The sequence below is a fragment of the Symphodus melops genome (assembly GCF_947650265.1).
Source record: "Symphodus melops genome assembly, chromosome: 4".
In the NCBI taxonomy this organism is placed as follows: Eukaryota; Metazoa; Chordata; class Actinopteri; order Labriformes; family Labridae; genus Symphodus; species Symphodus melops.
Window position 1 is genome coordinate 18275540 of NC_136694.1, and position 26995 is coordinate 18302534.

Genomic DNA, 26995 nt, shown 5'->3' on the forward strand with positions numbered 1-26995 from the left:
GCATTTATGAAAGACATAAATTATAGCGCACACAGTGAGTTTATTCTCCTGGTTTCCATGTGTGTTGTCCATACAAGTATGTAGCTGTTTATTAATCATCAACCTGTCAGTATATAGCATAAGTAAAAAGTATTTACACCTAATAAAATGATTAACTTTTAAAAAACATACAGTTTCTGTACCATCATACTGCCGTGCTAATACTTCACATCATCTGTCAAATCTTCAGTGCACCTCCTTCATTTGTGTAGTTAAGAGGTTCCTGGTATTTCCACAAAGGGAAGACCTTCACTTTCCTACTTAGTGTCTTCAAATGTCATCAAAATATGTAGGGGAAACAAGGCCAAAATGCTCTACTTGGCAGATTTTCTTTCCTGCACCGAATCCAGATTCTATACGCAGGGGAATCCTGTAGTGATTTGGGTTTCTTCTCGGGTAAGAGCAGGATGCCTGGGAAGGACGTTGAGAGCAAGGATCATGTACAGCTGCCTTCCAGAAACCAGCCGACTTCTGGCATTTTCACCACAGTTGCTGGATCACATCAATTTGCTCCCCCGCCTTGTCGTTGGTGTGCCAAGTGAAATGTCCTTAATCCCACAAAACGTCAATAAAACACCATTGAAATAACAGTTGCCATTTAAAACAGCAGCGTAAAAGTATGAACACTTCAAGGAATGTTTCTACAACTACATATTGCTTTTAGATATTCACAAGAAGTGGATTTTCCCTGGATTAGATACTCATTGAGTGCTGGTGCTTCTGGTTTTCAGTCGCTTCTCAGTTTCCTTGAGACATCAAGGAGGACGGAAGAGGAGCTTGTCTCCTTTTTATCTCCTGTTGCAGCTGCTCCTTCAGGGTGGACACCTGCACTCAAACAGAGGGAGACCAAAGTAGAGTTTAAACATGGAATAATACTAAGAAAAAAAGGAAAGAAAGGAGTATTTTTTGTGGATTAAAAGGGTTGGGTACAATTGAAGTTAAATACTGATCTGATACTGTCATAAGATGCATGCTTTTGTACTAGAGAGGTCTAAAGCAAAAAACCCACCAAATAACGAAGCTGAATCAATCAGGGTGACTAACAATATAAAAGTAAATGACTAGGTAAGAACTTTCATAAAGTCCTATATATCTATATGCATTATTATATAGTATCAATGACTTTTTATCATAAAGATCGACTTAAAATTCAGAAAGTTTGAGATTATTTAGGTCTTTGATTTTTAAATTTTTTTTTTAAACATTAAATTACAACCAAAACAGCTCATAGATTGTAGCAGATAATAAAACGTGTAAAAAGCTGTGTACCTGCTCCTCCAGCCCTTTGACCCTGTGTCTGTGAGCTCGCTCCCTGGTACCCAGCGTTCGCTCCACGTCCCTGTAGCTGCTCCTCAGTCTCTCCGTCTCGTGCTGCGCCTCGTCACGCTGCCTCGCCAAACTCTCACACAGGCTGTGCGACTGCTCCATCTCAGCCAGCTGAGTCTGCTCAACACACACGAATGGAAGTTTGACATGTTTAGAAAAAGGAAAAGGATAGAAATTCAGTCCAAACACCAAAAGCTGAGGAGACTCGGTTTGGATCAGTTCCTTGCGTCAAAAGCTTACAGCCATGTTGGAGGCTCTGTGGTGTCCTGAATGAAGCTGGTTTGTGGCTGAACCTCCACATAAAAAGATGGTTAAACAGCTGTATTTCTTTGAATGCTTTTGTAAACACTTTGAGCAGATAATGTAAATGGTGGATCATCTTCATGTGAGGAGATGCTGTACTTGTAACCGATAACATGAAGTATGCCTTAGTATCAAATGACAGAAAGTTTAGCTGTTTCACTATGTTGTTCTCACATCTGAAACATCAACACAAATCACACACTGAAGTAAGATGTAACATAAAAAATGACATTACATTCCACCACGCAAACATCAAACCAACAGATAGCTACAGACAAGCAAACATTACAAAGCTGTTGTTTACATAAATGAGACATCGAACAGCTGTGAGTTTTATGGGTCTGACAAAAGTCTCCTGACAAATGGTTGATGGCCTCTGGAAGACAAGCCTCCAGCATGCTCATAGGCTCTTGTTCCAGGAGTAAATTACATATGGAAACACATGCTCGAGCAGTTGTGAGGTTTTATTTTAGTTGACGAAGACTTGTGCTTTTCTTTATTCAAAGGTTTAGTTTTGGGCTTTTTATGAGAGAGAGAGAGAGAGAGAGAGAGAGAGAGAGAGAGAGAGAGAGAGAGAGAGAGAGAGAGAGAGAGAGAGAGAGGCAATGTCATGCAGGAAAGGAACCACGGGTCAGATTCGAACCTGGGGCCGCCCTCTTTTCGGCCTCTTGCCCCCGTTCATGGGGAACGTGGGTGCTAACCACTAGGATACTGGCACCCTGCATCTGTTTCTCTAAACAAAGAGAAATGAAGAGCGGGTGGTCCGAAATGCATGAAATAAACAATTTAATTACTGTCACTGAATTGTGACGGAACTCACTGTAGCTTTATTTATTATCTTGTTTACAGAGTGTCTGTGGATTGTTTCTCACAATCATGAAATGAATGCTCTGAAGACAAGTTTAAGGGGTTTGGTCTTATGTCTGGTTGAATGGTGTTATCTATTCTATCTCTAGACTGCTGACTTCTAACAAGTTCTGATGTACTATATCAAAGTAATGTCTGATTTTTGTGGTAAGTTATAGATGAGCTCAAACTGAGGAACAACTAGCCTCCTGCATGAACAAAAGAAAAGGTCAGATTTTCCTTTCTTTCTTGTGCAAACAAATCTGTGCATGACTTAGGTCAGTAAATACAACAACTGCACAGACCACTTTGATGCCATAAAGTCTAACTGTTAGTACTTCAAAGGCCCGTTAAAACGAGTGTTTTGGCTCTGTGTTTCAGTAAAACATGATAGACTTCAGACTGTGATGTGAAGCAGCCATGAAACAAATTCAGTGCTGCCACATTCAGTTTTCTAACAGCAGCTTGGTGTTTTTATTTTGCGTAAAAAGGTTTTCAAAAAGAAGGCTGGTATGAGTTATGCAGGTTGGATCATCTCACCTGCAGCATCAGTATCTGTTGCTGAGCTTCCTGTAGCTCCTGTTCGGTGGTGTTAAGAGAGCGGTCCAGGCGGTTCTTCTCTGCAGACAGCCGCATGCTGCCTTCCTCAGTCTTCAGCTTCTGACGCTCCACCTAGAGAATGATGCGTTCATGGAAATGTGAACAGATCAAAAATGTCTGTGTGTCAAATCAAATCCTGACATCACAAGGAACTTTAAATTCAGAGAAAAAAAAGTTCAACTGAGATGAAGACAAAATATCCTTAAAATGAGGATTTTGTTGTGTTCTTACAAAGTAAATGTCGTATCTGCAAACACTACAAACACTATACACTATCTGTAAACACGATATACTATGCCAGCAGCTCAATTCAGTGGATGGTAATGTTGGTGTGTCATTTCTGTCCACTTTGGTCTGGACTGAAACATAGCAACAACCTTTGAAAAGACAATGGTAAAACTCTGCTGAACTGATGTAATGCAGATCCTAGCATGCTTTATTAGCATGCATACACAGTATTTTTTCAAATGTTGAAAATGATAAACATTAAACCTGTTAAACCTTATGTGGGTTTTGTCCTTAGGATTATTTTAACATGCAGGTGTTAGAGCCTTTGGCTTCAATATAGCTGAGCAAAAGAAGCCTCAAAGAGCGGCCATCGTGGTTGAATTAGAATCAGATGCTTTAGATTTATGCACAAATAACATAAAACAGGCTCATAGCTATGTGCCTAGGTTTACTTTTAACGTACACTGTTAGCAATAATAAGCTGTCATCAAACTTTTAAACCACCCAACAAACATGGGATAGGGATTTGTACTTTGAAAAATGAAAAGCATCTGTAGAACTCCTTTGGGGAAAAAGATTTCTGAAGTCTATTAAAGTGTCTTCCCCTCTATATGAAAGTGTAGGTTTCAATGAATATGTTATCAGCAGGCTATAAGATGGCTGGTCAAATTGACTAAGGTTTACTTGAGGTTTACCATGTCCCTGTTATGTGTTATATTAAGTGGACACTGAGTTGTGGAAAAGAAAAAAGAACACTAGTGGCAAGCTCAGATCAAAAGTGAAAAAGTCCCAAATTCTTTATCACAATCACATTAAAACTTTGAAATTCACAGATGTCTCCGGAACCAAATGACTAGATGGATCCAACTTTCAAAATATTGTCCATAAGACAGTGCTGACCTTATCCAGTGTGTTCCTCAGAGCATTCTTGTCTTTTTCCAGCCTCACAGCCTGTCGCTCAGCATCTTTCTTTTCAGTCTCTAGCATGGCGACAGCTCTTTGCAGCCCACGCAGTCGCTCCTCTACAGTGGCCCTCTCTGTCTGAGCTGTCTGTGCGTTGCGCTGAGCTTCAGCTAGACTGGCTGAACGCTGACGCAGTGCCTAAGGTATGGAGAACAAACAGAATTGTTAAAAGGGCACTCCAGGGAAAAAAAACCCCATTGAATGTGAATGTCATTGGAGGTCACAGCACGAGTTGAGTTTAAAGTGTTTGTGTCCCTCACCTCTTGACTGTTGTTTAACTCTGCCTCCAGTTCCTCTCGTCTCATCTCACTCTGGCATAGTTCACTTTGCAAGCTTTGCACGCGCTCAGTGAGGACAGACATGTTCCTTTTTGCCTCCACGGATGATGTCCGGACTTCATCTATTTTTTCCTTTTTGGTAAAGAGCAATCATTACCTGAGTGTCTACTTCACACATTCAGTCCCAGACGTTTTTTCCCTTTAGTCGCTCTTTCTCTCACCTGTAATAGCTTTTTGTCCTGTTCAGCCACACTCAGTGTCTTCTGCATAGCACTCAGGCGACTCTGAGTGCTGCTGTGAGCCGCCGTTGTCTCCTGGAGGCTCTTTTTGAGGGAGCAGGTCTTCTCTTTGAGAGAATTTTCACCTTCCTGAGCTTTGAGCAGAGCCTGGCTCAGCCTCTCCACCTCTCTCTGCATCAGGGACACACGGGCCTCTCCTTCTGCCACCTGAAGTTAATCCAAATCAAACGTAAAGTATTTGTAATCCAATAAGCAAACCGATAAAGAGAAAAGGCATTTATTTACTACTCAGAACGCTATGACTTTGGTTTTGCTCTGGGAAATACAACCAAATCATGAGAATTCAGAAAAACTATAACTATAAAACTATATAACGATATAAAAATAATCTGGATGAATTAAAGATAAGTGTAATAATCATAATTTCTTATTTCCCCTGTACAAGAACATTACGTTATAAGACATTGGATATATGTAATAAGAGGTTAACCAAACTGCATCCTAGTCAATTGACTGATATATTAAAAGTATCATGAGTGATGTTGATTTACTCCCAAAACTTTACATTTCAGGCAGCATTGGAAGAAAAAAAGTGTACTGCTGTGAAATGGAATACGTCTATGTCTTGCAGTACCTTTTTCAGCAGAGAGTCACAGCGCTCCTGGGAAGCCTGGCTCTCCGCCTCCCGGTCTCCCAGACTCAGTTTAAGTCTCTGCAGCTCCCCCTCCAGACTGCGTCTCCCCAGCTCCACCCTGGTGGCCCGGGCTTCAGCTGCCTCCAGCGCCTCCCGCAGACGCTTCCTCTCCGCCTCCAGACGAAGCTCTGCAGCACGCTGCTTATTTAACTGCTCCTGAAGAGATGGAGGGACGACAGAAAATCTTTTCCTTTAAAGATTTAGAGAGCTGAGTTTTAGATTCAGATGCCTGTAGAGGCATGCAGACCCACACAGATGATCAACAACTGCATCAAAGTCCAAATTTTCCTTGATCTCAAAACAACCTTCCCTTTGTGTCAATGCTAATCCTGTTTTCCAGGAGGGTGATTATTATTAAACAATAAAACATATGGAAAGCTGACATGGGGCACTACAGGAGATATAACACAGAGTGTGAGGCATCTGTTGTTGTTACATTCCCGACGAGATATTTCTTTGTCATTGAATGCTGCCATATGGTGATCATGGCCGGTCAGAGTTCCCCTCTGTGAAAGTCACAACACAAATACATGGTGTGCATATCAGTGCACGCAGGTACAAAAAAAATGTGCGTGTACCTGTGCATGTTTTTTATCCATTTCAGAGGTCTGGAGAGCTCGCTCTAAATCCTTAACCCTGTCCATGAGAGTCCTCCTCTCTCTGTCTCCTCTCCTCACTGCCTCCTCCTGCTGCTGGAGCAAAATCTGAGTGGTGGTCAAACGTTCATCCAGCCCACGCTTCCCTAAAGTCACAAACATTAAAGAGTGCCGTGTGATTAGTTTATCTTTTGGTTATGACCATTTAAGATAACATAAAATATAACTTTATTGATCCGCAATGGGGAAATTCGGGTCTTGCAGCAGCAACAGCACAGAATCAAAAAAGTCAAAAACCAAATAAATGTTCACTTATGAAACTACACAGACACTGAATCCAAAAGCTGCACCTTCTTGATTTTCCTGTAAGGCGTTTTGAAGTTGAGTAAGACGACTCTGAGCAGAGTCTCGTTCCTCTGTCAGCTCCTCCAGTTCTCTCTGCAGGACCCCCAGCTGCCTTCGCACATCATCCTTTATGGTAAGCAATAAAAAAAAAGGAGACTTGGACCCAAAACGTGTATCTATGGAATAAAATGAATATTTACGTATGGGCTTTTTTTTTTACCCGCTCTTTCTGTGCCTCACGCAGCTCCTGCAGGAAGTCTCTGAGGTCACTGCGGAGGGTGTCAGGGTCCAGCTCTGGCTGGGGGAGAGGCAGCGGTGTGTTCCCTCTCTCAGGTGACACGGCCCCCGAGCCTAAAGTGATGTCAGAGGTGCTCAATCTTAATTCTATAAAAAATAAAAAGGAAAGAGTCATGAACACTGTGTATAAATGTTTTTTTTTCAATGTTGGGGGATCTAATGGAGAATAGAAGGGATACATTATATTGACTAAACAAATGCAGTAATCTTTTACACTTTATACCTAAACTGCAATAAATACATCTGATTTAAGTAAATATTTTTCCCATGTAAATTGTTTATAATGAAATTTGTTCCAATGCTGCATTGGATGCTGTTGCTTACATCTACCATTGCTTGGAACAAGACATTTATCTTGCTCATTATTTCAGAATTACATAAATGTATATTTCTGATCTTAAGTTACACTATACTGCGGCATCCCCAAATTGTTAAAAAAGTGTATCCTTTGTTGCAGAAGGTAAATAGGTCAATATACAGTTTCTTCATTACCTTTAGGGGGCGACAGTGATGAGCGCAGGGGTGAGATGCTGTGGTGGCGAGAAATAGGAGCTGGTGATGCAGAGCTCGCACCTGGGCTCCTCCCCCGGCCTCCCCTTCCACCTGCTCCGATGCCCAGCGTTCGCGTCAGAGCCGACTGAATGCTGCTCAGCCGGAACTCCAGGTCCCTCCTCCCGGCCTCAGCTCGGGTCAGTTCAGCTTCCGTGGCAGCCAAGCGACCCTGAGCCTCACTCAGCTGCAGGCTTGACTGAGCTGCAGAGTCCTGAGCCACCTGAACGCGTAGGGTCAGGTTCTTAATCTCATCCTGTAGCTTTTTCTCACAGCCACGAGTCTCTTGCAGCTGAGCGCTCAGTTCTCTCTCACAGCCTCGCCAGCCTGACTCAGACTCCTCAAGCCGCTTCACTGTCATAGAAAGCTACAGACGAAAAACAAAGTCACAACAGGAAGTAAATATAAAATCCGCGAGCCTGTTCTTTTCTTTACACTCCCATTAATGCTTACCTCTCTTTTGAGGGAGTCTCGAGCTGTCTCAGCTTCAGTTAACTTCTGTTTTAGATTGATAATGTCTTTTCCTCTCTCCTCCTCTCTCATCTCCTCCTGCGTCAGGCGAGCCTGTAGCTCTGCCATCTCCATCCCTTTCTGCTCCTTCTCTCCATCCAGAACCTTCAACTACATCCAAGAAACACAACGCATAATGACTCTGTGAGGAAAAAAACAAACTGAAAACTACTTAAAGTCTGGACTTAAAAGTTTCTTTGTAAACATCACAAAGGTGTGGTGTAGGGCGGCCAGCTTGTCTGACCTGTCTGCGGAGCTCCTGGAGTTCTCTCCGAGCTTCCAGTCGGGACCTTTCAACTTCTCTAAGACAGCCCCGCAGCTCCATCGCCTCCTTCTGTGCGGATGAGAAATTTTCCTCCAGCACAGCGAGCCTCTGCTCCTTCTCCTCACACTGCCTTTTAACACTAAAAAAAACAAAACATAAACAAACTTGGAAACTAGAAAGACACATGACGGCTTTTCTTCAAACAGACTTGAGTTTTATCCAATGATTTTTGTACCTGATCCTCTCTGATTCTGCTCCTCTCAGACTTTCTCTCAGCTGGCTATTTGATTGGCTGAAACCATCTCTCTCTTTGGTGACGTCATCAAGGCTACGTCGCAGGTCCGTCCCCTCTCTTCTGTACTTTTCAGCTTCTTCCTGACTCTGGTTCAGACGCCGCTCAATGTCCAACACCTCCCGCCTCAACTGGTCTCGACTCTCCTCATTAGCAGAGAGAGAAGCTCTGCATTGGTCCAGCTGGAGGGGGCGAATTATGGGTGGTACAAGGTGATGTAAACAAACAGAAAACAAATGTTATGAATTATCTCAGTACGCCCATCAGCAAGGTCTGTTTCCTATTTGATTGCTCACAGAACAGCTCAACATATTTCTGCACAGTGGTCAGATCTCTCTGCTCTATCTATCTATCACAAATACAAAAAGCTTAAACAGGCTCAACTATTTGCTATGACATCACCTAGCAAGGTGCTGGGTTACTGTTTTTTTGGTATCAGATGACCTGCAATACACATTCATTGTATTACTCAAAATGAACATCCTAAAATGTATGTGATGTCTAATGAGTATAATAGTCGCCAATGCAGAATCCCTGTTCTTTAAGATGAGGCTTTGTTTCTCCAAAATCACTTCGGAAATGTTCTACAATGACTCTCTCTTCAAATGACATTTGCATTGCCTTCAATGCTTACATCCTGACAGACACTTCAACTTCTTTAAGCAATTGTCCTTTCACAGACATTTGTGCATTTGTCACGATGCTGCTCTCTGGTTTGCACATCATCATTTACCTCCTTTAAGGCATTATCAGCACGAGCCTGAAGATCAGTGCAGGTCTCCTGTAGGCTCTGAATGTCCCTCTCATTAAGAGAGGCTGCATCCTCCTGCTGAGAGCGAAGCTCCTGCAGCTCACTGGTCAGGGTATCAATTTTGATCTGTGCAAAACACACAAAAAAGGACCATTTAGTAAATCTTCCCCATGGCTGGATAAAACAGAAGATGTTCTCGCAGCAGACGATAAAGTCTGGCAGGGAGTTCCGTCACCTGCTCCTGCTCTTTGTAATGTGCTTCTTCTCTCGACATCCGCTCGGCTTCCAAAGCTGCAGCTGACAGCTCAGCCTGCAGGGAGGACAACCTGTCACACAACACGGCTTTCTCTGCCTCTTTCAGAGAGAGGGCCTGTGAAGAGACAAAGGGTTTTACAAAGAGGAAGAAATGAAAACCGATGTAACAGAGGTGTGCCACGCTCTCTCTGGACTCTACAGGGATGTTTTTTTTAAATACTTATTTGAATGTAATAGGTTACCATCTTATGGTTTGCATAATTAGGTTCAAAAATTACTGAATTTAAAATATAAAAATAACTGGTTCTTCTCTAACATTGTGATCCCCTGAATTGGTGATTTTATACCAAACCCTTCCCAGAATCTTAAACCCAGACCAGACCTGTTGTTTCTCAGTTTCAGCCTGCAGCAGACTCTGATCTCTGTCGTGCTGGAGGCTCCTCAGTTCATCCTGCAGCTCCTCTGTTTCTCTATGTGCTCTGCGGAGCTGATCCTCCGCCTCCTGCCTAAGCTTCCTCACTGTGCCCTCATGCTCCTTCAGCAGACTGCTCTGCATGACCTCCTTAAGCAGCAACGAGCAAAAACATGGGTTACGACATGTCCAGCACCAACAGCATTATCTGTGAAAAGAAAACTGAATCATTGAGACTAATGACCTTCTCTGAGACCAGCCTCTCCATCTCCTCCTGATGTTCACTGACAGTCTTGCGTAAAGCCTGCTGGGCCTCCTGCAGTGCAGCATTTAGAGTCTGGGTAATAGCCTGTTTCTCCCTCTCAGTCTGGGCCAAAAGGCTTTCTTCATCTGAACGAAGTCGTCGCAGTTCAGCTGCAAATCCCATCCAAAACGTTATCCAGAAGAAAGAAACAATAATGAACAAACATTTCAGTTTGTACTCCCTTCACACCAAAGACATTTTGTTTACTTTCCATCTGTTCTCTTATGCTTTAATATAATATAGTGTCACTCAAAACAAAAAAAAATTGTAGTTATTTTCACGTTTTTCTTTTAGTTGTTGCCTTTTTATTTGAATATGACAGGTTTAGAGTGACAGGAAATGTGAGTGAGAGATGACACACATCAAACAGCTTCAGGAGTAGAATCTGTGAGCAGTGCAACAAGGACTTTGGGCTCGGTACGTTGGCTGTCTGCTCTGCCAACTGAGTGAAACCTGCACCCCCTATTGGCTCTTTTTTTTACTAACCTGTTGAAGTCTCACAGCGGACTCGAAGGTTTTGGTTCTCGGCCTCCAGCTGTTCTCTACGAGACTCCACCTGAACGAGCTGCTGCTGCAACTCAAACAGACTCGTTTCCAGGGACTCCCGCTCAGACCTGCAGAGGCACAAATGCAAGTTACAGTCACAGGAAACCTTTAGTGTCACTACCGAGCCACAGCACACACCTGAAAGCTCCCAGTTCCTCTGATAGCACAGTGTTTTCTCTCTCTGACGCCGTCAGCTGGACCACCAGTGCAGCTTTGTCCCGAGCCAGCTCTGCACGACTACGGCCTGCTTCTTCTAAGGCCACCTCACTACGCTGACCTTCTCCTCTGGCAAAACTCAACTCTGCTCCCAGAGCCGTCACTTCAGCACAAAACTGTCGTCAAAAGCCAAAAAAGAAAGAAAAAAAAAAGATGGCAATTAACAATTGTACGAAGAAGTGGAAACCCCCAAAAATTGCTTCTTTTCCTTTTTTTGTTCATTTATATGCCTATTAATGCAATGTGATTGACCAACAACCTTGATTTACGCTTTGTTAAGTCCACTTAACAATTCATTCATGATGTTTTATAATTTGCACTTTACCTGTGAGACTTGCTCCTGCAGCTTCAGCCTGTCCGTCCTGAGACTCAGCAGCTCTTCCTCAATCCCGGTCCTACTTTGCTCAGAGTCCTGCAGTGAGTTGTGCAGACAGATGCGGGTTGAGTCCAGTTCCAGCCGCTCCTGCTCCAACCGGACCAGCTCGTCTCTGATGGTCAACTTCTCCTGCTCAGCCTCCCGTCTCTGGATCTGCAGGAGGGCCTTCTCTTCCTCCAGCTTAAAGGAGTCACATGAATAAGGACATGACAGATCAGGAATGGATCACATTTATTGAACTTCTACGTATTGTTATTGCATATACCTTATTTCACCATAACTTTCAGATGGAACTGATATTGTTTGGATTTATTTGTTATCTGTCAGGTGCATTATCTTCTTTATTGCAGATTTCACACATTCCTATTTTATTCTGATATAAAATCGTTGTTTTCAAATATCTGTGAATCGTGCATAAATGCAACTATTTAGCATTTCATTGTGCAATCCTGTGTTAAACATGACTGGGGCGGCTGCATTGCCTTTTTCTATTTAAGTTTCTTTGCGTTAAACTGTTTTAGCGGTATGTTTCAGTCTCCAACAACAACTCTTTCTTAACCTCTTTAATCTGATGCAACATCATGAATGTCTCTGAGGAGAGGCTTTCCAAAAGTCTGCCGCCTTAGCTCTAATTATACCATTTATTGTGTCATGACTAACCGACAAGCTAAAGCAAGATAGAGTATGTGGTGTTCTGCAGCCAGTGGAGCTACAACACAAGACTTTTGCTCTACTTTGAGTTTGGCTGGTTGGAAAAAGGTAAAAAATAAAGAATGCTTTTGAAAGTTCATGGTTAGGTAATGTGGACTAGTTCTTTTGAACCATTTAAGAGGTTCAATAATTTCCTGAAAGATTTTACCTGGAAGATGTAGTTGTTAAGGTCAGCTTTGTCCTGGACTAGGCCTTCATTCAGGCTTCCCATCTTAGCCAGAGAGTCTCTGAGAGCTGCATCCTCGGACTGCAGCTTGTTCAGCAGCAGGGAGAGCTCTGCATTACTGCTTTCAGCCTGATTCGAAAAAATAAGATGCATACAAAAGTAAGACACACACACAGAGATCAGGGCACACAAAAAGTTCAAGCCAAAGACACTTTTTCCTACCCGAGCAAGAGCGTCAGAGAGATGGGCTCTCTCTCCCTCCAGGAGCTGCCTCTCCACTACCCCCTGCTGGTGAGTCTCCTTCACTGCAGACAGCTCTCCACGTTGAGCAGAGGCGCGACTCTCGCTCTGATCCCACTGCTTCTGTCTGTAGCAAAACAAAAACAAAACACTTCTCCAGTTACGAAAAAATAGGGCAACTTGTGAAAGAGTTAAGCTCAGTTTGTGTGCTGCTTCAAAAAGATAATTGATTTGTGCAGGAAACTCTAGAGAGCCCTGCTTAGGTCTTTACAGGGTCCTGACAAGGTCAAATTTAATGTATGTTAAAATCTGTTAGGTACATAAAAATACAGAAGAACTGTAGGAGAGATTTTCTGATTTTACTATTTCTCTTTATTCTTTTAGTACTTCGTTAGGATTTTCTATGTTGACAGGTGAATACAAAGGTCAAACAAGTTAACATTTGTCATCAGTCTGACAAAAAAAACGAGGTCAGTTGATTTGTCTGACAAAAGAAAAAAATGTCATTGTGTTCGGGTGTCATCTCTTTTACGGTGCTCTGGATAAATAGTTTACATGAGATCTGTTCACTAATGTCTGGGATCATGTCCGTTAAGCAGGTCAAGTTCACTGTGTGTCTGCTGCACAAGTCTGTCTGGATTAGCGTCCACATCACGTTCACCTAATCACGATCAATTTAATTACTTACATCCTCTGAGTCTCTGCCTTTGCCCTGTCTTTCTCCTGAATGGCCGCCTCCTTCTCCTCCCTCTCGTGGTCTCGTTCTCGCTGTGTGCACGCCACAGTCAGCTGAAGCTTCTCACTGTCCATCTGCAGGCGATGACTGCTGCTCTGTGCAGCCTGCACGGCCTTCTCCAAGGCGGCTTTCTCACTGAAATGTTCACATTGTGTGGAGGAGAATAAGGTGAAGTCCTCGTTATATTCACGACAATATTCAGGGATTTGAAGCAGACTGTAAAAGGTCATTGACTCTGAGTAAACCTGGCAAGGGTGTCTCTCTCCTGCTTCAGACGCTCCTTTTCTCTCTGTGTGGTCTCCCTCTCTCTATGAGCAGCATCCCTCTCTCTCTGCAGGGCCTGGTTTCGTTGTTCCGTGTCCCTTTTAGTCAATTCTGTCTCTGAAAGCTGCTTTCGCAACTGTTGTGCCAAAGACTGAGTGGAGAGCAGACGTCCTCGAACATCCTGGAGAAAACAAAAGGAGTCCAATTAAGGTTTGATGAATAGTTATATTTACTAACAGACAATAAATTAACAAGAACGATCAACCCATATCCCACTTGAATCGAGGCACTCAGGTCTTTATCAGCAGACGCTGCTCATCTTCTGTATTTGACTATTGTCTTGGTAATTGCAGCATTTCTTGGTGCCTATGTAACCAGCAGCCAGCCGCCTGCAGGACTCTGGGCCCATTTGACCAATGGTAGAGCTGAGCACAATAAATCATTTATACAGAAATAACACTGTATGTCTCTATATCATTGCCGTTTAAGTGTCAGTAAAGAAGCCATTGTTCCAAGAAATCTACAATACGTTTAAATGTTCCCAATTTCTAAAGACTCTTGAAACAATGACTGATAAAAACTGAAAGCAAAGTTTGCCAATGAATATGAGTTCTACAGGAGCAGTTATTGGGATTGTGAATCTTTCAGAGGGGGTATAATAAATGACATGTCACCTGCAGCTGGAGTGTCTTATTTGTGACTGCAGAGCGCAGAGCAGAGAGCCCAGCGTCAGAGATGGCAGCCATCGAGGATGACGGCCGAGTTGGGGAGGTAGACCTGCGAGGAGAGGGAGAGCGGCAGGGGGAGGAGCCACGGATCAAAGCCAGCAGAGCAGAACTGGAGTTGTCTTGGTCTGCTTCAGATGACGACTCTCCATCTGAGAAAACTGCCTGTAACAGGGAAATAAAATTGAGACACTCCTGTCCTGTCTTAAAGACATAAAACTGAATGTACGTGTGTTGTTTTCTTTTTAACCTGAGCAATGTCTCGCAGGGTGTCACACAGGGTCTCAGTGTGAGCTCTGAGCACCTGCATCTCAGTCTCATCATAACCTTTCTGCTCCTGAATGAAAACAACACAGAGGTAAATGATTACACCTGAGCACATCAACATAAGAACCTCAAAGAATAAGGCTGAAAATCTTCTATTTTTCTTTTGTAAAATATCTTATGAACAGACGAAAAACCAAGATTGCATTTGTCATCTAACTAATGTGCTGAGTTATTGTGATATAATAGTAATGTTTTGCTTTTAATTTGAACATTAAATACTAAATCACCTCGAGCCTCCTCATCAGCGCCACAATTTCTTGGTCTCTATCTTCAATTTGGCCCTTCAGTTTCTCCCCCTCTCGCACAGAATCTGACAACCTGAAAGGTAGACACAAAAAGAGTTGTTTAAAAAAGGCCTCCATAAAACTGTTGTTTTAATAATAAAGACTAGTAAAACCCAGCCTCTGACCTGACATTCAGCTCAACCCTCTCTGAGTCTGTTCTGGTCTGAAGATTTATCATCTCTGACACACGTTCTCTCAGCTGCTCTTCCAGCTGAACCCGCACGGTCTTCTCTCGCTCCAGGGCCAGAGCTGTTCCTCCCTCCTGGCTGAGAAGCGCAGCAGACACATCCGCACAGTACACCTGAGCAGAGTGTGACGCCCGGGCCAGCTCGTTACGCATATCTGACAAGTCCCTGAGGTCAAAAGGCAAATTGACAGCAATGAAAAACCATGTACTAATTTAAACATATTTCTACAAAAACTGTCCAAATAAATGCTTTATCTACCTTTCAGTAGCGTTCTTCAGTTCACAGATATGCCTCCGAAATCCGACCACCTGACGCCACAGTGTAAGGAGCCTGCTGTGTTCACGGCTAAAATAACTGTGGAAGGACTGAGAAGGAAGCCAAAGATAGAAATATGCAAATTATGATACATTTTCTTTATTAAAAGTATTTTCCTGCTTCATAAGCATCCATTCCCACCTCCTCTTCTCTCCTCCAGTCAGACTCCTTTTGTTCCAATTCCTCTCTGGCTCTGGTCCAATCAGCAGTGAGTCTGCGGATGTCCTGACTAAGAGCCTCATTGGCCAAACCGGCCTGCTCCAACTGCTCCCTCAGCATGGCATTCACTGCAGAGAGACTGCTACTTCTAAAAACACAGTGACAGAATATCAAACTATATTAAGACAAACGTAAGGCAGTAATCCTGGGGTGATCTCTGCACACCACACTGAACGTACAGTGACATTTCTTGTGTTATCAGTTACCTCTGTTGTTCTTCTTCCAGATGGATTAAAGCTTCCTCAAGGTTGCTGCATGATTCATCTTGATTGCTTCCATTTGATGTTTCACTCTGGATGAAGTTAGGAAAGTATTATCTATGGAATGTTACTGCTGATGCATATAAGAAAATCTAAATCAATACTACTTACTGTCGGCCTGTGTTTCTCCAGCTCGGATGACTTCTCCTGCAGCATCTGCTCCAGATCCCCACACCTCTTTTTGTACTGAAGCACCTGAAGTAGCAGGAAGACTGTGAGAGATCTGGAACACCTCGATGGCAGTATTTCAGAGTAAAGGCAGAATAAAACAATCAAACCTTGGCCTGCAACTTCTGAACAAGCTGCGCCTGCCTCTGCTGACCCTCCTGGTACGCAGTCAGTTTACGCTTGTAGGACGCCTGCTCCTCATCCAGCCGCCGTCGTAAATCCACGTTCTGCTGCGCCAAGCTGCGAGACTCAGGTGAATCATTGTCTCCATCTCCCGTCTCAAAACTTAGTGTCTGCTCCAGCTGTGGATTTAATTAAAAGGACAAGCAGATGGACAGGGAAAAGTACAGTCATGCTGAGATTTGCCGTATTTTCACTCATAATAAATCTAATTAAAATTGGTATTTGGGTAGAAAAGTTTAATTTTTGACCTTCGAAAGTCAAGTTAGAAAAACAGCTGTCTGTAAGCAGTAACCCACTCACATAGAGTAATTTGATGCAAGTCTTGGGCTCTACGTATGCAACTAATGTGTGAAACTAACTAAAAACACAGTATTTAAAGTAGCTAATTTAATTGAGTCAAATATTTTATGTGCTCGAGTCTGGAACCCACTGACTCAAGTTTCTTCTGTTCAACTTTTTGTGATTACAAATCTCTTTTTCCAAGAGTGTCATGGCCAAATCAGGCAGCATAAAAGAACCTATAAGACAGGCATAAGGCATTTTTTGAAAAAGAAAAAAAAAAACCCCGATGGACATACATCAAAAATCACAACACATGGCAACATTACTTCATCTTTTTCTCGCGTTAAGATCTGTGTTTTTCTTTAGTGAAGTTCATAAATTAAAAAAAGAGATGCGACCCCCGCCCACTACTACTCCTCCTCTTTGTCACCACTGAAGCCCCTGTTTACAGTCACCAAGGGTGACAAACGCCATGGCAACATTCCACTTCAGTTCATTCCTACCCCCATCACCTGGGAGACATACAAATCTCAGACAAAGACGAAAGAGAAAATACTGAAATGGGGAAAACTCAAGCTCCCCTTTTGGTTTGTATAATAACCTTGAGGAATTGGAAAGTTTGCACATTTACTTTATATATGAAGTATCAGATGATTGACAAACCATAGTATTTGATGGCATTCATAGTTATATCAACCTCTTTTTTATTTATATCCAGTCACAACTGACTCCTGTTCCCTATATCTCAGCTGTGTGTTGTCCTGGTGTCTTTACCTACTTACCCGTTCACTAATTGCACCATACTTGATGGCGAGCTCATCTCGGTCCGCTCGGCTGTGTGCCAACAGGTCCTCCAACCTCGACAGCTCTCCCTGCAGCACCCGGTTCTCCTCTTGGATGGACATGACCGAGGACATGGCTCCAGCTGCTTAGAGTGAGGTTGCATATGGACACAACTATTAGGAAAGGAACTGTGTCAAAACATAATATGTTATATGATGGGAGAGCAAATAGTGGAAACGCACCGTTGTCGTTCAGGTTCTTTGTGACTATTTCTCTTACTCGTGCTGGCAGACATGTAGGGGGGGCATCTGGTGAAGGACCCCGGACTGTTAGCCTCTTCTCCTCAGACAAAACGCTCTCCTCCAGCCTCTGGGAGATAAATATTTGGTGAATTAGCTCAAATGAATTTAGAAAAAAAAAGACAAACAATATGGCTGCCCCAGCTAAACATAAAGTATAGGCAAATAGGCTACAGGGGGTTCAAACGCTTTGGTGATGAAAAGTGCAACAGGACCAAGTGTCAAAATCAAAGCAATGCTAAACTGATGAAAACATTCAAACACGTACAACAGCGTTTATTCCATGAGATAACACTGTAGCCTACAGATAATAGAGGATGTGGCCCGGTGTGCCTCACCTGTATCACAGACTCGAGTTTGTTGGTGTCGGTGTCTGAGTTTTCAGCGCTCATCGCAGCGACAGCAGATATTTAAAACCCTCCTGCGAATAGGATTAACTCCGAGAAAACGCAATGCCTCCACGCGCTGAACCGTCGGCTTTTTTTATTTTTCTTAAGCGATAAACTCAGACAAGGTCAGACCCCAAGAGGAGTGAGTTGTGTGTTGCTTGTGCAGCCGACGAAGTTGACTTGCAGGGGCGTGCGACCGTCCCGTCGCCTCCTCCTCTGGTGCAGGGAGGCAGAGATTTGAGGACGGCAGGATTAGCAGGTTTAGATGCACCCCCCACACCTCCACTAATGCTACTCCACTCTCACTGCTCCAGCTCAGAACCCTCTCAGATCAGTCTGAACTGCCTAACAAAAAGAGGTAAAATAAAAGTTTTATAAGCCCACCATAGCCTACAAAGAACAAGAACTTGGAAACCTTTTCCCCCTAATGTAGGCTACCAAGGAGAGTATTTAAATCGATATTGAAATTTACAGTAAGGTTATCATATTTTTTAAATTATTGAATCTTGCCCATATGAAGGCCCTTAGATTTATTCTAACTATGCCCTATCACTACGAATAAAACAACATTTTAACATTTATTTTCATGCAGAATTATATTATTACCAAACACCTAAAGAAGACTTTACCTCTTCTTTACAATTGCACTGTATTAATTTAGATATTTCCTTTTATATTGTGTTTTAATTAAATGTTTAGCCTTCTGAGCAACATATTTTTTATACGCATCCAGACAATAGACTGTAAATATTAAGGACCAGATATGTGAATGTATAGCTATAACATATGGGAATGGTCAGCATCGCTCTACTTGGTGTTTGGATCGTCATAGTTACAGACAAGAGGGTCATTGTGTCAACAACAGCCCTGCAGTGTTAACATACACATTCCTGTTGTTCTGATCGAGTGAGAACCCTCAATGGCTTTCTGATTTCACTACAGCCAATAATTTTAACAATCACAACGATCACAACTAGGACAACTTCATCAAAGTCTTGCCTGGAAGCCAAATCCAGAGCCGCTGCTTGTCTTCAGGCAAGGCAGGTAACTTCTTGGACCCCAAACAAGCGGGGACTCCAGGGGGTGACAAAATATAAACTAAATCAGCTACACATAATCTGGACATTTTGCAATGACATTAGGAAGCCTCCCTAAGGGGGCCCCATCTGTCCCCACCTTATTGCCACGCTGAACGCTGGTTGGAGGGCTCCCCATTTAATTTAGCCACCAACAGACTCTAGAATCACTCATAGATCTTAACACTCTGTCAAAAGCCACAAATGTCAATACTTTAACCACACAATCACGAGAATAAAAGGGTCTGGTTTGGAGAGATTTAGAGAGTAGGCCTGATTTAAATCAAATGAAGCCAAGCTCACAATACTGAGTGTTAAATGTCATGACACATCCCCACATGAAAAACTATTAAACGATTAACTAAAGAGATACTGTCATTAAAAAAGGGCTGCCATCAAGCAGCAAACATAAAAATAAAGTCTGACCTGCTTTCAAAGACAAGACTAGGCCTACAGTATTTTTTTTTCTCAATTTTGAAATCTATGTCGCCCCCTACTGGAGTGTTGTATACCTCTGAATTCAGTAGACGTGAACTTTATTTCCGATGAAAATGCTTACTAACCTGTGTGTATCTATCATCCGAACGGCCAAACAACAATATAGCCTACAGTCTGGATTAGATTTTTCATTCACTGCTTTTATGTTTTCAACCAGTGATGCAGCCATCACATGTGATCTCCATTCAAGAGCTGCTTTCTTTTCATTCCCTCAGGAGCAAAATAAACATGTTACTATTGTGTGTTTAGTAATCACCCGGATAATCTTAAACTTCATCTGTAAAAGTGCATCCATAAGGTCACGCCCTAGTTTTCAAGTCTGTCAGTAGTTGGAGTGAAGCGGGAGAAGGAGGTGTGGGAGGAGGAAGGAGAGGGAGCTGCACGTTCAACTCTTCAGCATCAGAACCAAATCAACTGTTTACCATTACAGATTGTTTTAAAGCCACAGAGACTGAGAAACACTGACACTAACGCGATGTAAAACGTTTCAGATGACATCGGTATTCACACTGTGGTTATACGCAGTGAAACTTCCACTTCCCTGCAAGATTTAGTCTCACCTCGACATATCAATCTGAGGAGAATTTGCCCACCAGTCCTCCATTCTTCTGAGCGGTCTTTACGAGCACATCGGCAGAAATAATCAGCATCTACGGCAGGTATTGTAAACAAATACAGAAGCTGCTCGCAGACAGAGATGCTTCCCTTGAAATCTCCTCCACGCTTCTTTTTCCGGGGAGGAGCCTGATGTCACTGTGCGTGGGGGCGCACACGATGAGCCGGTGCAGGACCTCGGTGAATGTTTGTTTTAAAGTTGCATTGACAGCTATTCACTCTGGAGCCAGTGAGGTACTCTCACCTGGTCTCCTCAAGAGATGGTAGGAGGACTACGGCTACCCCTGTTCACATCGCTCTCCTATAACCAGCCCAGACTAAGGGATCGTGAATAAATTGTTTCATGGGGACAAAACTCTTTCCCCCCCATCAAACTACTAACTTTTATTATTACTCCAGGACACAAGGTCACAATGAACGTTTGTTGAGGAATCTTTTATTTTAAATATATTTACATTGTCAATATTAAACTGTCATTAAAAGAAATTACCTGGCTTGGATTTCAAATGACTTTTAAAAGGCATTAAGATCTGTGTAGAAACAGCAGGATAGGTGAATCTCTATAGGTTTTAAAATAAGACTAGACTGCATTTTAATAAAACAAGAGCCTGTGAAATATATTGTTTTATTTACAAGAAAAACATTTATACAATTTAGATCAGTTTTTTTTTCTTTTCAGGAAGGCACTTGATCAAATACTCAGTTTATAACAGCATCAAAGATTCAGGAAATTTTAATTTGTTAGAAGGCACATTTAAAAAGGTATCGACACACAAGTCAGAGACAAACATGGAGTCTACACAAAAAGAATGAACAAAACGTGTTCAGATTGTAAAATGTTGAAAAATGGAAAATAGGACTTTTTTTTCCAAGAAAAGATAAAAAATGAAGAGTCTGGCTATTTTTTTTTTTTAAATGAAGGCTTAAGAGGTTTCAAATAAAGCTAATCAAATCTCAATCCGAATTTAAAAAATCTCCTAAAAGCATGACTAAAATACAGGAGAAAAAAACACAGTGGGCTACAGCTAAATAAAACATGGATACTTCAATAGATAAACCTTTTACTTTCCCAAACGGTAAAAACTATATTGAGATGAGTGTTGCTGGTATTAAACAATCACCGAGAACATGTGCATGCTGTTGTAAAGACAAGGAGAAGAGTATTGAAAAATCCTGGTTGCATAGCAGAGTCTTGAAATACAGTATGATTGTAAAAATAGGAACATTTTACGGAGTTTGTAGGTCAACTGGCTGTTGTTGTATATGAACAGTCTTTTTCAGAATCAGTTCAGGATTTAGCCCGTCAAGTTTGCTAACAATTCCTCTCACTTGTTTTTTCTCGCCACAATCGTCCCGTCCGTGGAATGTATGCAACCTGAGTGTGTGCATGCTTCCCCATAACTTAACTAAATTGCACCCATCCTGATTTCGATGCGTCTTTACTGGAGCTGTGAAGGAGGAGAGGGATGATGATGAGGATGAGGATGAGGATGTCAAGAAGTAAAACTTTTATTATGAACACTTGTAGGACAGATGGATATGATCAGGTGAAAAACTAAAAAGATGAAAAAACTTCTGACAACTTCTGAATAACTTACTTGGAACCAGCAGATGTGAAATCCCCCCATAGGTCAGAGCTGGGCTGGGCTGCAGGGACAGGGGACCCAAAGTCTAAAAGAGTGTCTGCATTTAGAGAAATACAGTTAAAGACATGCTGAACTCTGTTTCAATCGCGTGAAGTTAAAAAAAGAAAAAAGGTTATACAATAGCAAAGTGATCACCAGTGTTAGTCTGTGCAGCTGGAACTGTTTGTTGTACAACAGGAAGTGGTAAGACCCCTCCAGCCTTGGCGCCTGGTGGAGGTGGCAGCAAACCTCCAGCCACGGGCCGTGCTTTGGCACCTCCTGCATCCTTCTTCTTGATATTCTGTAACAGACACAGTCATGGCAGCCTCTTTCCTTCGAAATTATTGTTATTTCTTCATCCTATGAGAACCTCTTTTTACATGTGTGATGTCAGGACGGACTACTCACCCCAATGCTGATCTTGATGGTCTGTCCCTCCTTGAAGCTAAGGTCCAGCTTAGGTGCTTCGCTCGAATTAGCTTCCAGTTTTGCCAGTTCACCTTCTTGCTTCACCCACCTCAATATGTCACATGCAAACATATTCATGTAAGTGTAACCTCACATATAGACAGGTTTTTACATACGCTCAAAGAGAGGCCAACTTACTTAAAATGGTCTTGTAAAGCTACGTTGAAGTCAAACGAGTCTCCACGATCAGCAAAACCCAGACCGATAAAGGCATGGCGTCCTTAATCAGACAAAACACAAGATGAAACATTTTGCATCACCTTTAAACAATAAAACATTTATGGACCAAATGAATGTTATATACAGATTCCAGCAAAGTGGCATCTGTATCCATTTTTTTTTTTTTTTACTTGATCAGAATTCCCTCTAACAGAAAGACGGGTAAAAACGTGATTAGGTGATGATAATATAATATGGCTAATTATCACAGCACCAGAATACAAGGCGATACAAATCAAGTTAGGGGGGAAAATGACTTGTTCTCTTTTTATAGGTGGACACACAACATTTAAAAAAGAAGCTGGTGTCTGTTGAAAGGTGCTTACCATTGTCGTCCTCTATTCGGATCACAAAATACCGGCTGGAGTCTGTGACAGCTTCAACAACACTGCCTGGGTACTGTTCGACCTGAGCTTTGGCAAACAACTCTCCTGCACAGAACAAATTAAAAACAAACAGTTAAAGGATTGTTACTGATAAAGTAAAGCGATTGGTTGAAACGATTGATGGCACTTAGATACAACTTTTGTGATCCTGGAGTGTTGTGTTTTTTGCAAACAGGGATTCATGTGAAAAGTGAGAATTACGTGCACTCTGATGAACTCAAATCAGTAAGATGGTTTTTTTTCATTACCTGTGTTTTTGTCCTCTAACTTAATGAACGCCATTTTGCCTTTTGCAGTGATTTTCATCCTCCCACTCCAAGCAGGCTCATCCAGTTTCCAGTCAGCAGCCCTAGAAAAACAGGAAACACGCATGTCATTAGGAGAGGGGTTTCGTCTACTCATCATTCACTGAGTAAGGTCTCTGTTTTTACACTGGTAGCTGTCGCATTTCCCAGCATGAGGAAGTGAAATCAAACATTTTCAGGAAGACCCAAATGAGAAACCGATAACATGAATCTCTTTTGTTCTGTTGCACTTTGAAGAACAAGTCATTTACTTTGACAGTTCTAACAGCTATTCTTTATTGTTTTACAGTAGACTACTTTGTTTCAAAATGTAAATACAATATGACGTATGTAAACCCTTTAAAGTTACCATTAGGATTTACCTTGAGCATTCAAATAACGCAATCCCTCATAGGTAAACATAGACTTCCAAAGAGTGATAATTCCACTATCACAAACAGCGACTTTGCCTTGAAGGTGTTTTGCTGATGTACTTTAACATTAAGATAAACTATATAAAAGGGGAAAACATAAGGGTTTAATGGAGCACAACTGGGGAGGTTTTTTTTTTGGTTTTTTTTGCAAGACCTACTGTTAATATTTACAATCTATGACTGATATGCAATTGATGTAATATATAAAGAAAACCTGAAAACTAAATGTGTTAAAAGAGATGCGTAATTAAATCAAATTCACAAATAAGTTTATAAGATAATATGACCAAAAAACGTACCCACAAAGTATCTTTTATCTGGGTTGTTTCCAAACACATTCAAGCTTTCTGTTCTAAATAACTTCTGAGAAAAATGAGGTAGTCTGAGCAATGCAATAACATTGTGCAATTAAACTGTGCAATGAAGTTAAAAAGCTTACACTGGCCTCGAGTACTGCAGCTGAATTTGTTCAACTAGCCTACTGTTTAGTGTTTTCAAGAATCTCCAGATTGTATTGTAGACCTAAGTCATCTGATTAAAATAGTTTGATACATTATCTCTGAAAGTTTTTTTTTTCTCTGCAAAGCCAACACAAACAATCTTCACACAATATGACTTCAAATGGACTTTAAGAATGAAAGATTGAGCATGGACGACTCCATTGACTCTGAATCCTCTCATTACTGGACACATTAACCATTTTGAACTTTTCCAGGTTTATTTTCGGCGTTGTCAAAACGTGTGTGCAGCAGGCTGTAATTAAATGTTTGTGGACGGTACTTTATGTGCCGGTTCTGTACCGGAGCAGATGAAGATTCAATGCAGTGCAGCCACTCGCTATTGTCTTAACTATTGTAACAATTGTCAACCGCTAAACTGAGAAACGTAAATATCCACTTTAACAAGTGGTTATCTGATAATGGAGGTGTTTCGTTAACTTGGCTTGCAGAAAGTGAGACTGGTCTCGTGTCTCCTCGCTGATGTCATCTTACCGATATCCCCGGTTAGACGCTCGCGGTGGGATCCGGTAGACATGAACCTCGGGCTTAACGCAGAGCATTGACTCATAACTGTTGTCTTCTGCCATTTTGTCAACTTTTACTGAACTATCAAAACAACTTCCGTCTTTAGACACCTCGGCTGGAGTTTAACTGAACCTCACGATGAAATTTCCAAAGAGCTGCGGTTCACATTATGAACAGCGCCGCTTCTGGTCCGGATGGTCCGGGCTTCACCAAGACTGTAAAGCTGGCCCACATACAGTATGCACATCAATGACTAAAGGGCCTTTGTGATTGGATGGGATAGGAAAGGAATTCTCTCCAGCAAATGGAGTCACACATTGTTGTGTCCAAACTGCTGTATAATAAGGCGCCCTGCCCAACAACACAGATGTTCTCTTTAAAGCTCCCTGCAAAATTTCAATTGACAAAGGTGATGCCACAGCCGTCGCTATCGGCGGGCCATAGGGGGCCGGGCCCGCTCGCATAAATGCTTGTGTGAAGTCCCATTCAGAGTAAGAGGGTTTCTTCAGTAGCATGGCTGTGGGAGACTTCTTCTGGACTCTTTAAGAGGGGATGGTGCCTGACCGTTTAGAGCTTTGTAAGTGAGAAGAAGGATTTTAAATTCTATTCTAGATTTTAGAATAGAATGGGATGCGAGAGGTGGCGACGAATCATAGTTAAAATTTAAATGCAGTGTAATTGTATACATTCTCCTGTGTCACTATTGCGATACAGTTAGTAATGCAGACATGTTTGAGGGAAATTGTAATTGTTTGAATCACAGAGAAAAAAACAAAAACAAAAACAGAACATTTGTGTGTACACAGACATTTTTTTTTGCGCGACCTCTCCTGATCCCATGTCCCTCTCTTCCTCTCTCGGTTTAGAGTAAAATTTTGGAAAAAAAAACCCCATAAAAAAACCCTATACATATATTTAGACATTTTATTTTACTTGTTTCAGTTTAACAGTTTAGATATTTTGTGTGTGTTCACAAGCACAAGTGAATACACACTTTTCCAACTGGGCATAATATCTAAATTGTTAAACTGAAAAACTTACCTTTTGAATGGTTGTGAAATTGCAACAGTTGACGAAATACAGAATAAACACAAGATTGAAAGATTGTTTTTAATGACTCAAATTTTGCTTTGAAAATTTTTACACAAATATTAAGATTTAAATACATTTAAATGCTTTTAAAATATGTATAAATATTTAAAAACATTTTACTTTTTTTGCTTTTAAGTGCAAAAATTGCTTTAAATATGTACAAAAATAAAAAGATTTAAAGACATTTAGCCTGTTGGTTTTTAATATTGCAAAACATGCTTGAACATTTATAAATATATAGCTTAAAATATATTTTAAGAGTTTTAACAGAGCAAAAAAACAGAAAATATATTACATACAAATATTTAGTCCTTTTAATTTACTAGTTCCTTTTTAACAGTTTAGATATTATGCCCAGTTGGAAAAGTGTGTATTCACTTGTGCTTGTGAACACACACTTTTCTAACTGGGCATAATATCTAAACTCTTAAAAAGAAACTAAACATACCTCTTGAATCATTGTGAGATTGCAACAGTTGACAAAACACTGAATAAACACTAGATTGAAAGATTGTTTTTAAGAGTTAAAAAAAATTGCTTTTAAAATATTTACACAAATACATTTTACTTGTTGGTTTTAACTATGCAAAAATGTATTTTACATTTTTCAAAAGTATATAGCTTAAAACTTAATCAATTGTTTTGTAACAGTGTAACCATTGCGTTCAAAGTATTTAATACAAATATGAAGATTTAGCTTGTTTGTTTTTAACTGTGCAAAATTCCTTTTCAATTTTAAAAATATATAGCTTAAAAGTTATTGTTTCTTAACAGTGTAAAAAAATGCTTTTAAAATGTTAATAAACATTGACAAACATTTTACTTCTTAGTTTTGAAAGTTTAGAGAAAAAAATAATGTGCCTTTTCTCTGTCTTTCATTTCAAACTCCTGTTTCCATGATTGCCATATACATGACTACATAATCATTTATTAGTGTACCAGGTCATATTGCTGTTGGTTATGTTTAACGTGATGCGTGCTGCGCGAATACAGTATAGGATTATTAAAATATGCGCACTGGCTTTTAATTGTGCCCCCCCATGCATCTCATATGCCCCCCCTAAGACTATGGTCTGGGTTGGGTTTGGGTGTTGCACACAATAGTCACAGTGATTGTTAATATGTAGACTATAGTACTGCGTAGACCACACTAGTTCTTTCAATATGTAGTTAATGACCCATTGTCCAAGTCTGTGATAGCTGTGAATACATGAAGTGATTTGTCATGTATTTTTAAGAAGGCACACCAATGTGCAGTTTTTTAAAAACACTGTCACAAAGTTACAGGTGCAATGGTTGAATATAGTCAACCACTACTGTAAGTAATGAACAGTTATTTGTTTTCATGTTTATTTTAAACCAAACCAAAGTGGAAATATGCATTTTACAGATCTTTTAATATACGCTATAATCATATTTCACTCATAATAAATGTACACTTATACTTGAATTCATTTTTTTTGCTGAAAATGCACACTTTTAAGGACACCAAACATACATCCAG

The 26995-nt window shown here is 41.2% G+C and overlaps 2 protein-coding genes across 3 annotated transcripts; both read right to left on the reverse strand.

Moving 5' to 3' along the window:
• Positions 1–20: 20 nt before the first annotated feature.
• Positions 21–20085, reverse strand: crocc (ciliary rootlet coiled-coil, rootletin). Of its 2 annotated transcripts, none has more exons than XM_079340584.1 (37): positions 19904–20085; positions 17324–17450; positions 17081–17223; positions 15944–16135; positions 15777–15860; positions 15612–15697; positions 15328–15493; positions 15130–15236; positions 14809–15036; positions 14627–14717; positions 14323–14409; positions 14022–14237; positions 13329–13528; positions 13036–13218; positions 12330–12474; positions 12090–12236; positions 11180–11410; positions 10777–10970; positions 10579–10706; positions 10033–10202; positions 9759–9938; positions 9357–9491; positions 9104–9247; positions 8314–8552; positions 8058–8217; positions 7757–7924; positions 7247–7670; positions 6678–6841; positions 6463–6583; positions 6095–6258; positions 5457–5672; positions 4805–5029; positions 4566–4715; positions 4243–4443; positions 3055–3186; positions 1309–1482; positions 21–864 (listed from the first exon to the last, which is right to left on the reverse strand). In XM_079340584.1, exons 3-37 carry the CDS (start codon positions 17213–17215, stop codon positions 778–780), a joined length of 5874 nt encoding a protein of 1957 aa, XP_079196710.1. In that variant the 5' UTR covers positions 17216–17223; positions 17324–17450; positions 19904–20085; the 3' UTR covers positions 21–777. The 2 variants fall into 2 exon arrangements, with proteins under 2 accessions (XP_079196710.1, XP_079196709.1); XM_079340583.1 differs by lacking the exon at positions 19904–20085 and adding an exon at positions 17719–18189.
• Positions 20086–20569: 484 nt separating this feature from the next.
• On the reverse strand, positions 20570–24581 carry necap2 (NECAP endocytosis associated 2). The gene is made up of 8 exons (XM_079341787.1): positions 24367–24581; positions 22905–23005; positions 22597–22701; positions 22190–22271; positions 21992–22100; positions 21740–21884; positions 21557–21641; positions 20570–21406 (listed from the first exon to the last, which is right to left on the reverse strand). The coding sequence occupies exons 1-8, from the start codon at positions 24459–24461 to the stop codon at positions 21361–21363; spliced, it is 768 nt and encodes a 255-aa protein (XP_079197913.1). The 5' UTR covers positions 24462–24581; the 3' UTR covers positions 20570–21360.
• Positions 24582–26995: the final 2414 nt, after the last annotated feature.

What these genes read in the sequence shown, in the direction of transcription:
- crocc (XM_079340583.1), bottom strand. Translation starts at nt 17,772, where the DNA reads ATGAGCGCTGAAAACTCAGACACCGACACCAACAAACTCGAGTCTGTG. An exon ending in TGCAGGAGCAAGTCTCACAG is followed by an intron (nt 10,971 to 11,179) that starts GTAAAGTGCAAA and finishes TTTTGACGACAG; the next exon opens with TTTTGTGCTGAAGTGACGGC. An exon ending in GTGAGGCACAGAAAGAGCGG is followed by an intron (nt 6,584 to 6,677) that starts GTAAAAAAAAAA and finishes CTTACCATAAAG; the next exon opens with GATGATGTGCGAAGGCAGCT.
- necap2 (XM_079341787.1), bottom strand. Translation starts at nt 24,461, where the DNA reads ATGGCAGAAGACAACAGTTATGAGTCAATGCTCTGCGTTAAGCCCGAG. An exon ending in GCTTTACAAGACCATTTTAA is followed by an intron (nt 22,101 to 22,189) that starts GTAAGTTGGCCT and finishes TGACATATTGAG; the next exon opens with GTGGGTGAAGCAAGAAGGTG. An exon ending in AGCTGCACAGACTAACACTG is followed by an intron (nt 21,642 to 21,739) that starts GTGATCACTTTG and finishes CTCTAAATGCAG; the next exon opens with ACACTCTTTTAGACTTTGGG.